At 43.3% G+C, this 18,113-nt stretch overlaps 3 protein-coding genes and 1 non-coding gene across 8 annotated transcripts; 1 reads left to right on the top strand and 3 right to left on the bottom strand.

Moving 5' to 3' along the window:
* Nucleotides 1-262: 262 nt before the first annotated feature.
* ubiad1 (UbiA prenyltransferase domain containing 1) lies at nt 263-2,904 on the bottom strand. 2 transcript variants are annotated; one of them, XM_053848491.1, is made up of 3 exons: nt 2,724-2,904; nt 1,639-2,241; nt 264-1,167 (listed from the first exon to the last, which is right to left on the bottom strand). In XM_053848491.1, the coding sequence occupies exons 2-3, from the start codon at nt 2,195-2,197 to the stop codon at nt 680-682; spliced, it is 1,047 nt and encodes a 348-aa protein (XP_053704466.1). In that variant the 5' UTR covers nt 2,198-2,241; nt 2,724-2,904; the 3' UTR covers nt 264-679. The 2 variants fall into 2 exon arrangements, with proteins under 2 accessions (XP_053704467.1, XP_053704466.1); XM_053848492.1 differs by lacking the exon at nt 2,724-2,904 and having other exon boundaries at nt 263-1,167; nt 1,639-2,239.
* A 651-nt stretch (nt 2,905-3,555) lies between these two features.
* Nucleotides 3,556-9,032, top strand: mmp23ba (matrix metallopeptidase 23ba). 3 transcript variants are annotated; one of them, XM_053848488.1, is made up of 8 exons: nt 3,556-3,971; nt 5,529-5,665; nt 5,737-5,876; nt 6,299-6,466; nt 7,124-7,288; nt 7,740-7,820; nt 8,321-8,447; nt 8,512-9,032. In XM_053848488.1, exons 1-8 carry the CDS (start codon nt 3,849-3,851, stop codon nt 8,684-8,686), a joined length of 1,116 nt encoding a protein of 371 aa, XP_053704463.1. In that variant the 5' UTR covers nt 3,556-3,848; the 3' UTR covers nt 8,687-9,032. The 3 variants fall into 3 exon arrangements, with proteins under 3 accessions (XP_053704463.1, XP_053704462.1, XP_053704465.1); XM_053848487.1 differs by having other exon boundaries at nt 3,558-3,971; nt 7,710-7,820; XM_053848490.1 differs by lacking the exon at nt 3,556-3,971 and adding an exon at nt 5,419-5,458 and having other exon boundaries at nt 5,533-5,665; nt 7,710-7,820.
* A 173-nt stretch (nt 9,033-9,205) lies between these two features.
* On the bottom strand, nt 9,206-17,357 carry cdk11b (cyclin-dependent kinase 11B). 2 transcript variants are annotated; one of them, XM_053849919.1, is made up of 21 exons: nt 16,789-17,350; nt 16,551-16,668; nt 16,245-16,375; nt 16,018-16,157; nt 15,791-15,918; nt 15,579-15,717; nt 15,176-15,351; nt 14,965-15,084; nt 14,794-14,892; nt 14,560-14,724; nt 14,415-14,489; nt 14,116-14,327; nt 13,959-14,049; nt 13,773-13,894; nt 13,597-13,702; nt 13,360-13,481; nt 12,768-12,875; nt 12,326-12,442; nt 11,789-11,937; nt 11,092-11,281; nt 9,208-10,411 (listed from the first exon to the last, which is right to left on the bottom strand). In XM_053849919.1, exons 3-21 carry the CDS (start codon nt 16,359-16,361, stop codon nt 10,319-10,321), a joined length of 2,469 nt encoding a protein of 822 aa, XP_053705894.1. In that variant the 5' UTR covers nt 16,362-16,375; nt 16,551-16,668; nt 16,789-17,350; the 3' UTR covers nt 9,208-10,318. The 2 variants fall into 2 exon arrangements, with proteins under 2 accessions (XP_053705893.1, XP_053705894.1); XM_053849918.1 differs by having other exon boundaries at nt 9,206-10,411; nt 14,794-15,084; nt 15,176-15,312; nt 16,789-17,357.
* Nucleotides 17,358-17,878: 521 nt separating this feature from the next.
* Nucleotides 17,879-17,950, bottom strand: trnam-cau (transfer RNA methionine (anticodon CAU)). The gene has a single exon. It is a non-coding gene; the product is annotated as a tRNA-Met (tRNA).
* Between the last annotated feature and the right edge of the window lie 163 nt (nt 17,951-18,113).

Raw genomic sequence — 18,113 nt, 5'->3', positions numbered from 1 at the left:
AAGTTTGACAGATTTTTGTTAATAATATAGAAAATACGTTCTACCTTTAGATTTCAAGTAGATAATTTTAGAATATCGCCAGGAAATGCAGGTCACTTTATTGCTGATCGCAATAGTTAGAAGATACTGCCCCCTGCCGGTAGTTATACGCCTCAACGTGGGGGGCTGTACTTTATTTACTAAATTGATTGTTAGTCACATCGGCGCAACAAATGGTCATAATTCACGCAACTATATTTGCAACGTAGAATTTGAAACTTTTAATGCACAATTTACACCCAAGTTCTATGGCATACCAACAAAACATTAACTGCCCGTTGCTTTCTTCCCAAGTGTTTCATTCTCATCAAACACCAACACAGATCAGGCAGCAGACAACATGAGTGTCAGTTAGTTTTTAATAAAGTCAAATAATATACTAGCCATCCGTCAAAATCATAGCAAAAAACACGAAATAAAAGCATGAAAAGTTGAGATTGATGGCATTTAAAATATTGATTATGAGAGTTGTTGGAACACACAAATATGAAATGATGAAAACAGACGTAAAAAAAAAAAAACTAATGCTGGAAAATATTTTAGATGGCTGACAGGAAAGACTAACTAACCGCATAAATTAAGTAATAAATTATAGCCGCGTCCTCCACAGAGACACCTTTGCTCACGTTAAAACCTGTAGTCACAGCAACGGCAGACTGCCTGGTGGAGCCAAGATAATGCCAAACACATAGAAGAGTCCCATGAGAAGGTTGAGCTTGGCCGTCTTCTGAGGGATTTTGGCATAGCACCGACTGCGAAACTGCTTCTCAAGGGGGAACGCCATGGGCAGCGTGAGCAGTGGCAGCGCCATGCTGATGGAGTAGCGCGTGGCGAGGATGCAGAAGAGCACGTAAGGAACGAAGAGCAGTAAGTTGTAAAGCATGTAAGACAGCGTCGGGCCGATCAGGATTGCCAAGGTGACGATGCCGGCCTGCTTGTCAGAGTCCATGTCTCTGGTGTTGTTGCTGTGCAGGATGGCTTCTGTGTTGAGAGCCAGCGGGACGGCGTACACCAGAGGTAGTACCGACAAGTAGCCCACCTGCACGGCATGGGCGAACATCACGGCCAGCGGACCAAACGTAATCAGGATGACAACATCTCCCAGAGCCACGTACTTGAGACCTATGCCTGCAAACAAGAAAACAAAGTCAGCAGCTTTATATAAAACACTTTCTGAGTCATGCAGCATCCAAGCTCTAGCAATAAATTTAACAATGATAATTATGAGGTCAAGTGCCCAAAGCAAATTAGAAATCACAGCTTATATAAAGTTGACAAACTTTAAAATTGAGACCAAGAGCAGATCTGTCCCTTGGTTAGCAACCAAAAGAACATCAATATTGAGGAAAGACATTGCAAGGCAATAGATTTAATGTTCAACAATAACATTAGCCGATCAAACTGTTACTACACCTTATTCATTAAAAAAAAAAATTGACAAACTCTAACACTGAAAGAAAAATAGACCAGTTCAGGAGACTTCCCTGAAGTTCAGCATCACACTTTCATTTTCTTGAAGAATGGCATGTTTGAATGTGAACCTTTTGTGTTTGCTATTGCTGATAGAGAGAGATTTCTGATATCAGAATATTTACTCACCTCCTGTATATAAAAAAGAGCTTGAAAGTCCGCCGAAGTATATGAGGGCAAGGTGCTCCAGTCTGAGTGTGGACAGGAAGTATAGTAGAGTAGCACACAAGCACCCCAAAGAATATAACAAAGCCCCAAACATCACAACGTCCTGCGGAGCCAGGATCTCGTCCACCAGAGTCCTGTCATCACTCTTCTTGTGGTCAATTCCTTTAGAGAAGTCATAAAAGGTATTGACCAGGTTTCCTGCTCCGTGGACCACCAGGACTGCAACAGCACACACCATCAGGATAACCAAATCCACGGATCCCTCGAGTTTGTAAGCCAATGCGCTGCCCAGGGCAACCGGTGTGAGCGAGGCGCTGAAACTCCACGGCCTCAGAGCAAGAACGTAGGCAGCACACTTCTGTTTCACGTCCAAGGCAACACGGGCCATCCTTGACTGGTGGTTAGCAGCCAATGAGTGTCTTGTGTTATTTATAGAAGTCTGCCATTGTTGCCCGTTGTGGCCGTTAGACCCGGCCAGTACAAATGTCTCAACTGGGGCGTATTTCTGCTCCTGAGCCATTTCTTGATTAAGTCTACCTGTTCTGATGCACAACGGCCACAACCCTGAAACAACAAAAGAAAGCAGCTCAAAATCCAGCCAACAATTTGTAAATGTAAAAAAAAACAAAAAACTTTGTTTGACATTACTGTGATCACGATTTCTAAATCTAAAAGGGAATGAGTCATTGAAATTATGTTATTAAACACAATTATTAGTATGGAAAATGTGGTTATTCGAACAAATAAAATTAAATGAGACAATATCTTGGGATAATTTGAAAAGACGCACAGTGCCGTTATGTCTAAAAACACAGGGTGGAAAGGAAATATTGCATTTACGATCACGCAATTCTCTCACTGTCTGAGGTCAGGCTGTGGGATATGGATAATACCAGTAAATTAAGGGAATGACGGGGGAAGTTTTCAATGAGATTAAAGTTTCCAGCTCACTATCGAGATTACAGGATTACAGTTAACCGGTTAGCGGCACAGCTAACCTTCTCTGAGCGGACACAAGCGAGCAGATGTCCGGTGGAAGTACTTACCAGTTCACGACTTCATCTTCCAAGCGATGTTTGTGTTTAAAAAAGCCCTTTGTCACATTTCTGTCCACTTCAGGGACCGCAACAACGAGTCCGTGTGCGTCAGGTTACGTGTCAACCTGGAGGAGATTTCAACACCCTGGTACACTTGATGGTCGCCATTTCCTGTGTGGAAGTGCGCTCCTGTAAAGAGTCCGACAAGAAACCAATCGAAGTCGTTCCTCGATCCCTCAAACACATTAAAGTATCATACAAATAAAAAATAAAAAGTTAGAAAAGGGGGCGGGGTGAGATACCGTCATAGACATCGTCATATAGATAATATAGATAATTTATTTAATATTTATCCAAAATAATTATTATTTATTTAACCAAATCAAACGCATGTCTCGCGCACATTATTAAAATACGAAGTTCGCAGAGTCCGAGAATTTAATACAATTAATATGTTTGTTTAAATTGATATTTTGTGCAAAGCTACACCAATATACATCAATCATTCCGTCATTGCGTCTGGTCGTCAGCTGCATCTGTCATGGTTGCGTCATGACAGTGACAGCTGACACTGCACATTCTATTGAACTATTTTTCCCGAGATAACTTTCAATATGCAACATAATACTAGCACTACTCATAATAATAATAATAATAATAATAATAATAATAATAATAATAATAATAATAATAATAATAATAATAATGCATAACATCAAGCGTGTTTCCTGTCTCCATCATTTGATTTAGAGTTGTGCAACCGTTGTGCAACCGAAATTGTATTAAACCATCTGATTCTGCTTTTGCAGACGCTGCGAGTGTTTTGATGGACACGGCACGTTTGGTTTTCATTAGATCGTCTCGACACTGACCCCCTGCCCCGCCATCCAGTAACGTGAAACCAGCCCCTCTGGCAGACGCACCGAGCAGAGCAGCAGCAGTCTGCGCCGCATCACCAGCTGCTCTGCCGGCTGAGCTGCGCCGCCGCAACACCGCGCCTCCAACTCCGACCTGCGAAAAGTCGACGAAAAGTGCAACCATGGGCAAGAAGTGACATTCGCGTGTGTCTGAGATCTTGTCCAGCAGACTTCAAGGAGTGCCTTTCTTTCCTCCGGGAGGTGTGATATCGCAGACATGGTGCACCTTCCGGACCCTGGAAGCAGCCGGGACTTCGCTTCTCTGTTTGCGGCCGCGCTGCTCATCCTGCTGGCCGCAGGGACGCAACCAAGCACGGCCTTCCCCTCCTGGAGGTCAGAGGTATGCACGATCAGGAAATCCCTCCACACAAGTCTCATAGTTTGATTGAAAAAAAAGTTACCGTTTAAGTTAAATTTCCAAACTTTAGTGAAAACAACTTGAACACCAACATTGAAAACACAGTTGGGTTCACATTGAACTGATATTTATTCGCATATTTACGATAAAACACATGACTTTTAATCAACAAAATGGAATCATATTCAAACTGACATTAAATTATTGAAATGTGCAATCCAGCTGGATTATTTATTGCTACTCAAATCCATGCCAGAAGAGTTATTGATAATACTTTGGTGTTTTGCCTCACTGTTGCTAGGATCCAGTCAATACGAGGTTCACAAGCTGCCAGTCAGTAATCACACCACAATTTGGATTGCATTTTTGATGTACTTGTTTTTATTTTCTCAAAGATCATGTATTATAGTTGCAATTCTTACAATGTATATCACTTTTAGAATCCTCTTGTGAAGTTGTTATAGCGTGAAAAGCAATATTTTTGTCATCAAAATGGTCTAACTTTTCATTTAATGGAGTGATTTCACCTTCGATGCAAGTCCTTGTGGTGGCTGCAGGAATATCACAAGTCAGAACTTGAAGAATTATTTAATCTTGAGACATCCCTTAAAAAAAAAAAAACACTCCATTATCGAACATTGAATTTGCTCTGCGACGAGAAGACTACCAAAAAACGCTGTGGATGGAATGGATTCCTGCCCTGCCGTAGTGAGTTGGATCACATCTTCAATATCTGGCAGGGAGAAGGAGTCTCAGCAGTCATTTCCTCTGCCACACACTCTCATTGCGAGTCTGTCTGTGCTGCTGGGTTATGTAACAGCCTTAGATAAGCTACTGTGTGTGGCCTGCAGCCAGCGCAGCACATGTAACTCAAAACCACCGACATTTTTTCATGATATTTATGTATAAACAAGTCAAAATTGAGTCAAATCTGCTCCCTGTGTTTGCACGGATTTCTGTCAGGCACTCCGATTTCCTCCCACACACTGAAAAGGTACAGGATTCGCTGGAGGCTCTAACAATCAGTAGCCCGAAGACAGCTCGCAACAAAATGTCATCACCCAATAAAAAAACCCTTCACAAAGTTGGCAGAAACCTGGACTTGAAAATGCATCACCATTAAAAGTTACTGACCTCATCAGCAACTGAGTCGTGGCAAATCTCCGCCAAGCCCCACTGACTCCAGTGGAGGAATATTCATAAAGCATTTAACTGTACAGCACAGCAGACGTCCCATCAAGGAAGACTCAGACCCAGTGGCTATTATCTGGAGTCAGCGTCGCCCATCAGACACGAGCTATCTGCGAAAAGAATCACAATGTTTGGAATAACTGCAGCCCACTTCCCCTTTCCGTCAGATGGAATTCAAATGCCTTAAAATGTGATCTGTTGCACTCACTTGAGGAATAATGAAACAGCAGACGCTCTGTAACAACTGGAGTAAAGGGCCCCACAGCTGCTTCACTCTGGTTTGAGCACACACACGGATGGACTTTGCTGTTTCTGTTTGTCTTAATTTAAAGTTTCTCTTTGTCCAAGGAAGAAGCTTACACCACTGTGTTGCTCGTCGGGATCCGCAAAGAAGCGCGTTCGCAAGTCCTTCACCTCTCCAGGAACAAACGCTACACCCTCACACCGGAGATGCTCAAATGGGACAAATTCAAGCTGACATACAAGTATTTTTCTTTTAGTCACGTTGAGCTACCGATTAAAGGCTTTTGGTTTTATTGGTTCTGTCCGCAAACAGGCTCCTTTCCTATCCGACAAACTTGATCAACGCCAGCGACACCCGGAAAGGTATTGCCAAAGCCTTCAGCATGTGGAGCGACGTCTCGCCGTTCAGCTTCAGAGAGGTGCCAGCAGACCAGGAGGCCGACATCAAGATCGGTCAGTAGCTCACGTGTGGCTGAGTCGACAGAGGAGCAGTGAGACTCGCTCTGCTGTCCTCTCTGAAAGCGTCCTCCAAACCTTTGAAGCGGGAAACCGCCACTACTTTACCCAGCTTATATTCAGCTTGATTCCTAGAAGAGGAGATATGTTTTCAAATTCCAACATCAACTCCCTGTGACAGAGGGGAGTGTAGGAAAACAGAGCTGCATTGTTTTCATCCAAGACTTCCACAGGTTAGATCAAGAGGACTTGAAGACATCGGGGTACAGATCGGACCTGTAGTTTTAAAAGTAACAGGAGAGGGATAGTCAGAGGTCAATGGGGTCAAGCAAAATCAAGGATTTTAGAAGTCGTGGGATGCCCACCCGAAGACTTTTAAAAGACCAGGGAATAAAGAGGAAAATCTCTCTGTGTTTCAGGCTTCTATCCTGTCAACCACACCGACTGTATGCAGTCCTACCTGCACCACTGCTTCGACGGAATAACAGGAGAACTGGCTCACGCCTTTTTCCCACCCACAGGCGAGATCCACTTTGATGACGACGAGTACTGGATTCTAGGAAACATGCGCTTTAGCTGGAAGAAAGGTAACAAGTCGATATCTTCAGTCTCTTATTTCTGTCACATTCAGAGATGATGTTTTGTTAAAGCGTAGACTATTGAGGCTCAAGTTTAATGGACTATTGGCAAGACTTTTAAAAGTACAGTTTTTACTACCATGATTGAAGTTCTGACATTTTTTTTCAAACTTTATCTTAATTTTTCATTTTTAGAGACAGCAACAACAGATAAAGAGTACAATACAATCATACAAAACAAGAACTCGCCTCCCACCGCGTCCATTCTTCCGACCATTCCTGGGCCAAGCATAAAAAACAAAATTAAATGAATACATGAATCAGAAATATATGTATATAAACCAAAAAAATAAATAAAAATAATTAAACAATTATAATAAATGAGTAAATGATTATGCCGATAGTAATAAAATAAAAAATAAAGAACCCTCACATATATTATATACATGGCTACATTGTGTCGGTGCTCAGGAGTAGCACTGTTTGGCCAATTCAAAGACTTAACTTTATCAATAAATGGAGACCAAACTTGACATTTGCCTGCAGATAAAAACCTGGACCAAGAACATATGATTTATTTTTTTTTAATCTCTGTTGCAAGATGAGAAAACTCTCTTTCAAAACATCTTGGCGACCAGTGCGGACACGAATCACTTTGTTTTGTAGGCGTTTGGCTAACAGACCTGGTCCACGTAGCAACTCATGAAATCGGCCACGCCCTCGGCCTCATGCACTCCATGGACCCCAAAGCAATCATGCACCTGAACGCAACTCTGACAGGACGCAAGCGGATCACCCAAGATGAGGTGTGGGGTCTGCAACGTCTCTACGGTAAGTCATCTGACGCAGCTGCACCCTGTCGAATCAAAAGAACTCAATGAACTTACGCAACAGCAGCTCATCCTTCTGCACACATTTGTTTGGATCGCACAGATTTCAATGAGACCCAGTGAAATAGAATAAGCAAAGATTCTCAATAACTGTGGTGTCGGCACTTTTCTTTTTAAACATCCGGAGAATAATCCAGCCCTTTATCTGACTGAGGCTCCAAAAATGTTGTGTGGGATGTTTCTGGCATTCGATAAATACCGCTGTGATCCAAGTGGGAGGAACCTGCAGATGGAGGAGACCTCTCTGGACCCATGTTCTCTAAGCCCAGTGACAAAATCATTTTAGTGGTTTCAAAAATGTTTTGCTAAAATCGTTCTTTTATTTTCAAAGCTGCTGCCTGACACATGTCTGTCTCACCCAGGATGTTTGGACCGTTTATTTATCTGTCCAGCTTGGGCCCGGAAAGGCTACTGCGAGAGCAAGCGAGGGCTGATGGCAAAGCACTGCCCCTCCAGCTGCGACTTTTGCTATGGTAAGACAATGGGGAAATCACTCACTCACAGAGCATCAGGAGCCAACAGGTCTGGCCAAGTTGAGCTGTGCTGGAAGATGTTGGATTGTTGAGGGTGACTATTCTGGTGAGGAAGTGGGACCGCACATATGACTCTGTCTATAGAAGTGGCTCCTCTTAAACACCCCGCAGCGCTGTGGCTTTCAGACATTTTTGTCACCAACAAGTGACAGCAGAGAGAGAAGCAGGAGGATTTCTGGACGCACTAATCTGTTCCTCATTGCTGATTATGGAAACATTGTCAAAGCGGTCCAAACCGCTGGAATTCCTGAACATGGCTCGAGGTGAAAGACTCACAAGCAGGATTTTTGTTACAGGAAAGATGAACACACAATTGTTGTGATATCAGATGGAAGATGTTGTGAGTAATTGCTAGCAGATGCGACTGAAGAGGAAACTTAGCTTCGGTTAAAACAATACGCTTTTGACCATAAGTTGGAGACCCTTTCCTCTGTGCTCAGAATTCCCGTTTGCTACTGTGGCTCCCACTCCGAAGCCCCCCAGGACCAAAACCAAGCTTGTCGTGGAGGGAAAGAAGCTCACCTTTCGCTGTGGGAAGAAGATCGCCTCCAAGAAAGGCAAAGTGTCGTGAGTATTCGCTCAGACTTCATTCATTGTTCATCACCAGCTGACTGACCTCCCCACCTTCCAGTTGGTACAAAGATGGCGAGCTGTTGGAGTTCTCTCACCCCAACTACATCACTCTGAAGGACGACCACATTACGATAGTTGCCAACGCCATCAACGAGGGTACTTACACCTGCGTGGTGAAGAAAAAAGACAAGGTTCTGACCAACTACTCGTGGAGGGTTCGTGTGCGCTTCTGAAAGCTGTCACATGGTCTCACTTCCACACCGGCACATATTGTGTATCTTCCACAAAGCTGTATCAGTTGGTCACTGTGCTTTTTATATCAAAACTCGATCACCACTTTTGTTACATTTTAAGACTGTGACAGATTCCTCCTTATCAGAAGCTACACAGCAGCTCAGCGATCGGGACAATACATTTTTATTCTAAACTATTGGTCGAAAGCTTTGTATTTATTTGCTGTTTCATTGTGACATTATAAAATATCCGGATGTTTAAAATGTGCAACATTAATAAAATTGTAACTGAAAAAAGCAAACTAATCTTGATGGCTTCTTGAATATGTTTTTCAGTACAAGGTGAAGCAAAAACAAAAAGTAAGTCCACATTTTGTCACCACAGACACATGAAAGTTGATTTATTTCGGTGATTCAACTGTACATCGTGTCACAAAATACGGATTTCCAGTTTGTTTACGGTCACCGGAAGTTAAAAAATAAATTGTAACCTCTATCCTGAAGTAGACCAATTAAAAATAGATAATTTGTATCTCTTCCTGAAAACGTACATTTATGTAAAGTAACAGCTAAAGCAATGTCGTGCTCCATTCCAGAACAAGACCAAATAAACAATGAACATGAGCATCTTTTTAGAATCACTTGGGAGTAGTGGATTCTTTTCAGTTATTCACACACCAACGAAACCAAGCAGTTGTCTGCAGCTTCTGGAAGAACTTGGACCTTAACCCTGCATCTGGAACGCCTCAGACGTCTAGTTTACTTTACTAGCCTCGCAGTAATGCCAGCAGTCTGCTTCCAGATTCAACGATTTCCACCAGGAGTTCACCATCCAAGTGGACTCAGCACATCAGGTGTAACAATCCACACACGAGAACCATAGGGGGCAGAGAACAGATAAAAAAGATGGATGAACATTTCCATGTGCTCCGGCCTGAAGTGGAGGAGGGGATGTGTGTTCCAGCGAAAGTCGCACGTTTCTTCCAGGAAAGTAAACTGTACTGTTTATTTTCATCGGCTCAGAATCAAAGAATTTATTGGTTTATTTCAAGAGCCATGAAGAAGCAGGAGGCTGAGCCTGGGGCCTCGATTTGCTTGAGAGAACAAAGTCCAGAGACAAAGTGTGCAGCGCGGCGAATGACATCAGAGTTGGACGACGTAAAGAAGGGGAGACTTCCCTTCATTTTTTCTCCTCTGCTAGACTGCACTTGCGTTTGCTTGCCTGTGACAGTTTATTAATGAAGGAAAACTGCAGACAATACTGAATTACAAACTTTATTCCTAAAAAAACATCGTCCTCTGTCATGGGCTGACGATCCCGGGAGAATTCCCAAAACCAACACAGTACACAGTAGCTGCAGCAGCCAGGAAATACCAGCCACTTACTCATCCAGGACCTCGCTCATCATATTGGAGGAATAAATGACAAATAACCTTTCAAACATGAAGATAAATGCTGCGCCATTTACAGTGAAGACATGCTTTATAAGGATGGTGCAAGCCAGAAATGAGTTGAAACCACTGGCCGTGCTGTGAGACAGTCCTGACTGAGTGGTAGCAGTTCTGATGTTTCAGATGGAGTAAACTCCACAGTCTTGATCGACCATCTCTTTCCTGGCTTGAAAAGCAGGCTCAGAATTTGAGGCTGAATCCAGGTCCGACAGCAGATGCACCCTGGTTACTGGTTGTAAGGTGGAAGCCTGTGTCTTTGAGGTCATCGTCCCCCTGGAGACAGAAGACAAAGATGGTCTTAGAGCCAAGTATCACAGTGTGATGCAGGTATATAGTATCTGTATCTGCATCATGCAAAAACAACTGACTGTAAAAGGCACTTGCGAAGAGACACGCCTACGAAGCACAGTTTAAACTGCAAGGTATCAGCTACGCGGAGGAACATGGGAATCGAGCAGCCACAAGAGGTTCGCAAGTGGAGGAAGCTGGAAACCAAGAGTTTCCGCAGAAACAAGATCGACTCGAGCAATGGATCACTGATCACAGGACAGACAAACACACACCAGTATACATGTTTTCATGATATGTTTCACCATGCCTGCGCCTTATAATCCGGTGCACCTTATGTATGTGTTAAATACATGAATAGAACCCTTAACTGAGACTGCGCCTTATAATACGATGCACCTTTTGATCGCAGAAATATGGTACTTCTGTACATTTTGTTGGTCAGACCACCAAGATCAATACTCAACATCCCCCTTAAAAAATGCCTGCAGGGTGGGACGGAGTGCTGCTGAATACATTAGAAATGAAAAGGTGCTCATCATGGAAAACACAAGGAGGAAACACGCAGAAACAAAGCGTCGGGCTGTAATCTATTTAACACAAGATGACGATTGGAAAGCCTGGTAACTGTGTGTAATGGAGAAACTGGAGACTAATGTCCTTACCAGTTGACTGTAGCCCAGGCCTCCCTCTGGGGGACGGGGACTGGTGCCTCTCTTCACCCTCTGCTGCTCGCTCTTGGCTGGCCAGGTGGGGAACATGGACGGGTCAATGGGCAAGGGCGTCTCACGGAAGTACTCGTGCTTCAGGCCGTCATCCGACAAAATCCTCTTGCTGGGACAGAAAGTGAGGAATCTGGACGACACACAATTATACGGTTTTATACAATTCAGTTCATGTATTGCCGAACAGTGTAGCATTCAGGGACGTAAATATGCGACATAACCCCCCCACCCTTGGATTTTTACGCATACATGCGTGATATTCCGAACTGCTCTGTAATGTCTACATGTCAAACAACGACTTGAACAGCAGCTCAGTCTGAGGAAGGGTTTACTGACTGCCTCTAGTCTCACAGCAACTGCTGTCTTTTGACTGCCGCATGTCAGCGGAGCTGGAACAGTGGATGTGTTGTTGCAGCTGGATTCATTATACACAGTGAAAGTTTGTCAAGTGAAGACCTTTACAGAAGCAATGCAAGAATACTCTCTGGGAAATATGAGGGTGCATGCACTGGAATACGGCTGAACAAGTCAGATCAATCCATTGAGTAAATCAACTTTGTCGATGCCCCCATTTGTTACCCAAATGTTTGTATGTAAACAGGGCTTTCAATGAAGCACAGTGAGAAACGGTTCTTACTTGTTCATCAGGTCGAAGCCTTGGTCTGACAGCAGAGCACCAAAGCGCTTTCTCAGGTTGTTGTAGGGATACTCTGTGAAAGTCATCTTCTTCACGGCGGGCAGCTCGTTGTATCCAGGCCAGATCTTTTCACTGGGTGACCCCAAATCCTACAGGCAAGACAAACAAGTCAGCAGACATATGGCGCTACTGGTGCAGGGAGAGCATTCATCAGCCGCAGACTTGTGGCAGAACACCATAGCTAAGTACATTTCAACATTTTAATTTGTCTGTAATAGGACTTGAGAGCTCTGAATGACATCAGACTAATAAGGCCAGCTGTGATTCCAGCAGCTTTACTGAGTCAGGCAACTGGGTGGTTGCTCCAGTGAAACTGGAACTTCACCTGGGCAGACGTTCAGCTGCAGCTCCACCCTGTGGGCATTATTAAACTGGACTGTGGTCTACTTCTGACAGATGGCACGCTTAGAAGATTTACAGGCCTTTAACACAAGAGCATGGGCTTTTTTTATGGTCGGAGGGAATCAATGCTTCTACCTTGAATATCTTGTTAATTTGGTCGATTTCAGATTTTCCAGGGAAAAGTGGCTTCTGGGTGAGGAGTTCGCCAAATATGCAGCCCACTGACCACATGTCCACAGCTGTGGAGTACTCCTGTGGAGAGAAGAGCAAACACAGTGGCAGTGCACAGAGCGGGAGTAGACAGTCTGCCTGGCACGTTCCTCCACTCATCTGTCTGGTGTGTGAAAGTGGATATGTTATGACGGCTACCAAAATCATATGGTGTAAAACTTAAATTGTGTTTCTGTGGTATCCGGTTTCCTGTGAGCCAAGTGCTTGACAGATCGTTTTCTTAGGAAAATTGGTTAAAGCACAGAGGTGATGCAATCCTCCGATACATGGAAATACTATTTGTAGTTTCCTCTTAAGGTCACATTTCTCTGCCGTGCGGGGGGATAAGTAGGAATTTGGCTCTTACCTTGGCTCCCAGCAACAGTTCTGGTGATCGGTACCACAGTGTCACCACTACGGGGGTGTAGGGCTTCAGCGGGGAACCATACTCCCGGGCTAAACCAAAGTCTCCGATCTAAAGCAAATCGATCAACCATTGGTTTACAACTTACAAAAACAATCTTAAACTAAGTAAAATGAATTGAATCTGACTGCAATGCTACTCTAGAAACCCCAAGTGACTTAAAAATAAATTTCAGAATTATTGCCTCTTAAAAGCCAAACAAAAACGGCGAGCAGCTTTGTGGTCTCACTCTGGTGCTCAAGTGCAGCCAGATAATATGCTTATTATAGTCAAGGCCTGTTACGCCTGGTGCTGAAATCACAAGTCTGTTGAGTCGTATTTCTGGCGAGAGCAGTGCTTTGATAGGCATTTTATAGTTTGTCTGGTACATAAAAACAGCTATCGCAGAATAACTAGAGCAAACATTATAATCTTTGAAAACCAGACAACAGAAATTACAAAGTAGAATGATCAACAGATCACATATATTTATTGCATTTATAGACTTTAAATTCCAATATTAACCAAAAGTAATTTATTAAATCAAACACAATACCTTCAGGATTCCCTTGTGACTGAGCAGCAGGTTGGACGTCTTCAGATCTCTGTGTAGAATCCAGTTATCATGTAGATGTCTGACACCTCGAAGCAGCTGAATCATTAGAGTCTTAACTTCACCTGAAAACCATAAAAACAGCTCATGAAAACAAAAGTCATGAGCAGTGCAGGACCAGTGAACTATTCAAAGAATGTTTCCAAGAGACCCAAGGATCTGGCTCGAGACAGATCTTACCTGGCAGGAAAGGCTGTTTCATTGTTTCCATCAGACTCTTCAAGTCATGTTCGACGTAGTTCATCACAATGTAGATCTTGTCCATGTTGCTCCCCACTACAATTTCCTACAGCGAGAGGAACCTTCAGTGACTCAACAGGTTTATTTAAAATGCACATTTTTGGGAAGAGACTCACCCGCACTGTGACGATGTTTGGATGTTGTGCTTTCAGGATAGTATTAATTTCTCTTAAAGAAGTGATGGGGAATCCCTCTTTCTCTTTTTCCATCTTCAGTCTTTTCAACGCCACAATCTCATCTGCAAACAGGGTCTTGACTGAACGACCACTCTAATTCCAGCTGAAATCAGTGATACCGCGTACCTGTCTTTTTGTCCTTGGCTCTGTAAACCACACCATACGTTCCTTCCTCTATTCTGTTCAGACACTGAAATTCCTCCACACTTCTACAACCCTGGGTGCAAACAGTCCATCAGATATGATGTGAATCGAGAAAAAAAATAGAATGAATGGCTGTTACCTGTAACGCAGGCAGATATTTGGGCAGCTCCTTCTTCAGCTCCACTGGGGACATTGGAGGCGAGTCTGGGACGTAGTTTTCTTCAGGAGTGGGGGATCGAGAGTGTGTCTGGGACTGCGGTGTCGGGTCGTTATCGCCAGTATCATCCTCTTCCTCATCCTCCATGTCTTCACCACTCTCTTCTGAGTCATGGTCAAAACGAGACTCAGGCACTTAGGGGAATCAGAATGAGCTTTTTAAATCAAGTCTTCCATTAAAGTATACTTAAAAAATGAAAAGTCACAAAGAAATGCACTTACATGCGGCTACATGATTCCCGTTTTCTCTTTCTTCTTCAAATTCTTCTTCAGACTGATCATCCTCACTGACGTCCTCTGCAATCGAGCACAATAGGGTATTGTGTAAGTAAATAAAGGACATAAAAATGGACACCCATTTGTTTACCAGCACTGTGCTCAGATGCGCCTGATTCGGAGCCAGACTCTTCTTCCTCTTCGCCCTGACTCTGGCTGCTGGACTCTTCTTCCTCCTCCTCCTCCTCCTCTTCTTCCTCTTCCTCCTCTTCACCTTCACCTTCACCCTCACCCTCACCTTCTTCTGAGCCCGATCCTGATTAAGACAATTGAAACAATTTTAATGATGAAATTTTGTTATTTAAAAGGAGATATGATGACACACCCATTGAAGATTCAGCAGAGGTAGTCTTCCTCTCACTGTCACTGATGTCCTGCAGGTCAGCAAGGAGGTCTTTGATGTCTGGCTTCTCCTCCTTTGGTGCTACAAATGATGAATAGACAGGTTTTAGCATCAAACATTTTAACAGTGACATCAAAATATCACAGAACTCACCCGCAGTTTTCCGAGAGTCATTGGACTCAGGTCTTTCGCGAGGAGCCCGGGGAGGGCTGCGACTGCGGTGACTTTGTTTGGATTCGTAATCGTCTGGTAACATTCGATGGTGAGACGGTACTATGAGAAAGACAGGCATCATTACTGGTGGACTACATGAAACTTCTTGACAAGATGCCTATCCAGTGACCGAGGCCAAAAGTCCACTAACCATCCCTTCGATCTTCTCTATCCTTACGGCGCTCCTCAGCCCTCCGCTCACGATCCTTCATCTCTCGCTGCTCTTTCTGTTGTTCCCGCATTTTTCGGTCCCGCTCACGTTGGCGTTCCAGCTGTTCCAGTCGATCCCTATGGTCCAAAAAAAACCCAGGAGAGTCCAGTCGGGGTCTGTCCGGACAACCAGAAGCCCAGTCTTGTCATTGTTTGTGGTATTTACAGTTTAGCAGGTTGAGACAAAAACAGTTATTTCAGTGGCAATACAATTCCATTGGAAAGCCTTTATTCCTCCAACCATGGACAATCATGACAATTATCATCAATAGTCAAACATCATGCATTGAATTTCAATCAAACGTAACATTTTTAAACAATGCTTAGAACATGATCTCAGTCACCTCTCTCTGCGTGAGTGCTGCCTGGCCTGCTCTCTTCGTTTCTGCCTCTCCCAATCTCGCCGAGCTTTGTCTTCTTCCCATTGCCGTTTCCTGCGTTCGCTTTCTCTGTCTTTGTCTTTGACGCGAACGTGCTTACCCCCTAAGAAAGCACAGATGCATCACTGACAATGACGTAAGACACACTCATATCCGTCGTGTTGATATCTACAGACCTCCTTCGGTTGAATGACTGCGATGCCGTCTTTTGTCTTTTCTCTTTTCCTCCTTTCTGTGATGAGACTTCTCTTTCCTGGCTACTTGCTGTGGAGGCTTTATTGCTAAAGAGTCATCTTCCTCTCCCCTAAATAAATGTGTTTAAAACATTGTAAAATTTTTCATTCAGACGTACATCATTTCTCTGTTTTAGAAGTTTACATGATGACAGCAAAACACTAAATACCTGTCTTCTGTCGAGTCTTCCCGTGTATATGGGGAGTTACGAATTGTTATTTCCATCCTTTGTTCCTGAAGTTCTCCTTCCTCCGGAGTATCTCGTTTGGCTTTACGATCATCCGCCTGTGAATTACGGGCCTGGGAGTTCTGCGGCAGATTAAAAAAAAAAAAAAAATCACAACTAATTACATGAGCCAGAAACAAACATAACAATTTCATAGTGAAGTCGGTTACATTCTTAAGGCGCTTGGGCTCTGACTTCTCTTGTAATTCTCGTCGGCGCTTTTTCTCCTGAAGTATCTCGTCAAGTGTTTTAACTTTCCAAGTCTCTTTTTCGTCCCCCATCAGCATCCACTCTGCTCCGCCTTCAAGAAAGGGAGGGAAACACAGTTAACAAAGACGGGAAACCGACGGAAATATTCATAACAGTTGGCTCCATTGGAGACTTTCAAAGTGCAGTACCAAGCTGTCTAGTGTTAGTAACAACTGGGAATGAAATCTTAAACATTTAAACAAAATATTTGTTTCTGATGGGCTTACTCAATTTTATCTAACTGGTGACAGTCTCAGATCTAGCACCCAAGCCTGGGTCTGCTTGGATGGTGTTGTCCAGTAGTAGCTGTAGCCTTACTGCTTTCTTAGTACAACAGTGATTGTTCTGTTGGGAAAGGTAACCAGTCAGCACACAAAGTGAATAGCCCAAGAGGCTGTTTGTCTCGCATAACTTCTTTCGAGCAAAAATGAGTTCGGATTATTATTATATATTTGAAACACATACTTATAACTCAGGGCTTCAGGGGCTTTCACACGAGAGATGCTGTTCCCAGTAACGGTCACAGTTAAATACGCTAGAAAACTGAAAAAAGGTGAGAAATCACTAAAACAATTTTGTGACGTTTAGAGGTCATGATGGAAACCAACTGATGACAAATAAACACACGGCGAGGACATACAGTTCGAACCCCAAACGGCCATATTTGATAAAGAATGAATATAAGCATTATAAGCATTTTTATCATCCAGCGTTATAGTTTCCCACTAATCTAGATCGCATCAACCTGCTTGAGTTGCGGCCGTGGAGCTGAAATGCTGCGATCTCAAAATCAAGTCTTAAGTGTGGTTCTCTTATTGCAGTTTGACGGTTGATGTGTAAAACGGCCAGTGTTAATTCGTGCTTGCTGAAGATTGTTTTTACACGCTACCACGATAGCCGGCTAGCACCGCTGGCTAAAGTTAGCAAAATTTAAAAAACTACTTTGTTTGTGCAGCGTGAATTCATTAAGCAAAACGACCTCATGGGAATGGCATTAACGTCGTGGACTAACGGCTTGAAACGATACAACGCCTTTAAGAGGATGAGACTGCGAACAAAAACAATAACAGGCGGGAAGCCGAAATGCTAAAACATACCTGAAACGCACAGAGCTAGCCTGACACTCCGGAAGATAAAACGTGTTGCAATGGTTTGGGGTAACTTCCGGGGTAACACAACAGCTTCCGCCAACAATTTGCCTCCACTGACGTAATTTAATTCATAAAATAAATACAAATTTATCTCAGTAAGTACATAGCTAATTTGTGTTACATAACCACTGATGGAAATATACAACAAAGAAATCTTTGTTATGTGACGTTGTAAGTTTTTAAAATATTAAACAGGAAAATAAATGTCATCCAAACATAATCCTCGGTCAACTCCTCCATTACTGCCATAAAATAAATCTATCTCACGTTCCGTTTCCAATTGCGATCAATATGATGCTAGATAAGGGAATGGCTACTGTTAGCAACTGTAAATCGGATACGTCACAAAGGAAAACAAAACAAACGAGACACCATTGAACGCTTTCGATAAAAAGGTGCCACTGTAGCAGAGGATGGTTTCGATCCATCGACCTCTGGGTTATGGGCCCAGCACGCTTCCGCTGCGCCACTCTGCTTACACCTGGTGATGGCAGAAGGACTACTATAAATAGAGTATATTCACCGAACGACGAACGTAGAAGCAAATCCAACTTTCTTATTTTTATGAATAACACATGAATCCCTCTATGATGCACTTCATTTGCGCAATTGAAGAAAGTTGACTTTACAGAAAAATGA

This window comes from Synchiropus splendidus, chromosome 18, assembly GCF_027744825.2.
Source record: "Synchiropus splendidus isolate RoL2022-P1 chromosome 18, RoL_Sspl_1.0, whole genome shotgun sequence".
Taxonomy (NCBI): Eukaryota; Metazoa; Chordata; class Actinopteri; order Syngnathiformes; family Callionymidae; genus Synchiropus; species Synchiropus splendidus.
Note: the sequence above shows the minus strand (reverse complement) of the source record. Positions and strands in the feature narration are given on the sequence as shown.

Bases quoted from the DNA above. Each gene is read 5' to 3' on its own strand.
- ubiad1 (XM_053848491.1), bottom strand. From the start codon at position 2,197: ATGGCTCAGGAGCAGAAATACGCCCCAGTTGAGACATTTGTACTGGCC. The intron at 1,168-1,638 runs GTGAGTAAATAT...TCTTGTTTGCAG, and splicing joins CTCTTTTTTATATACAGGAG to GCATAGGTCTCAAGTACGTG.
- mmp23ba (XM_053848487.1), top strand. From the start codon at position 3,849: ATGGTGCACCTTCCGGACCCTGGAAGCAGCCGGGACTTCGCTTCTCTG. The intron at 5,666-5,736 runs GTATTTTTCTTT...GTCCGCAAACAG, and splicing joins AAATTCAAGCTGACATACAA to GCTCCTTTCCTATCCGACAA. The intron at 8,448-8,511 runs GTGAGTATTCGC...CCCACCTTCCAG, and splicing joins TCCAAGAAAGGCAAAGTGTC to TTGGTACAAAGATGGCGAGC.
- cdk11b (XM_053849918.1), bottom strand. From the start codon at position 16,361: ATGCTGATGGGGGACGAAAAAGAGACTTGGAAAGTTAAAACACTTGAC. The intron at 15,718-15,790 runs GTCTGTAGATAT...GTGCTTTCTTAG, and splicing joins CAGTCATTCAACCGAAGGAG to GGGGTAAGCACGTTCGCGTC. The intron at 14,050-14,115 runs GTAACAGCCATT...GTTTGCACCCAG, and splicing joins AATATCTGCCTGCGTTACAG to GGTTGTAGAAGTGTGGAGGA.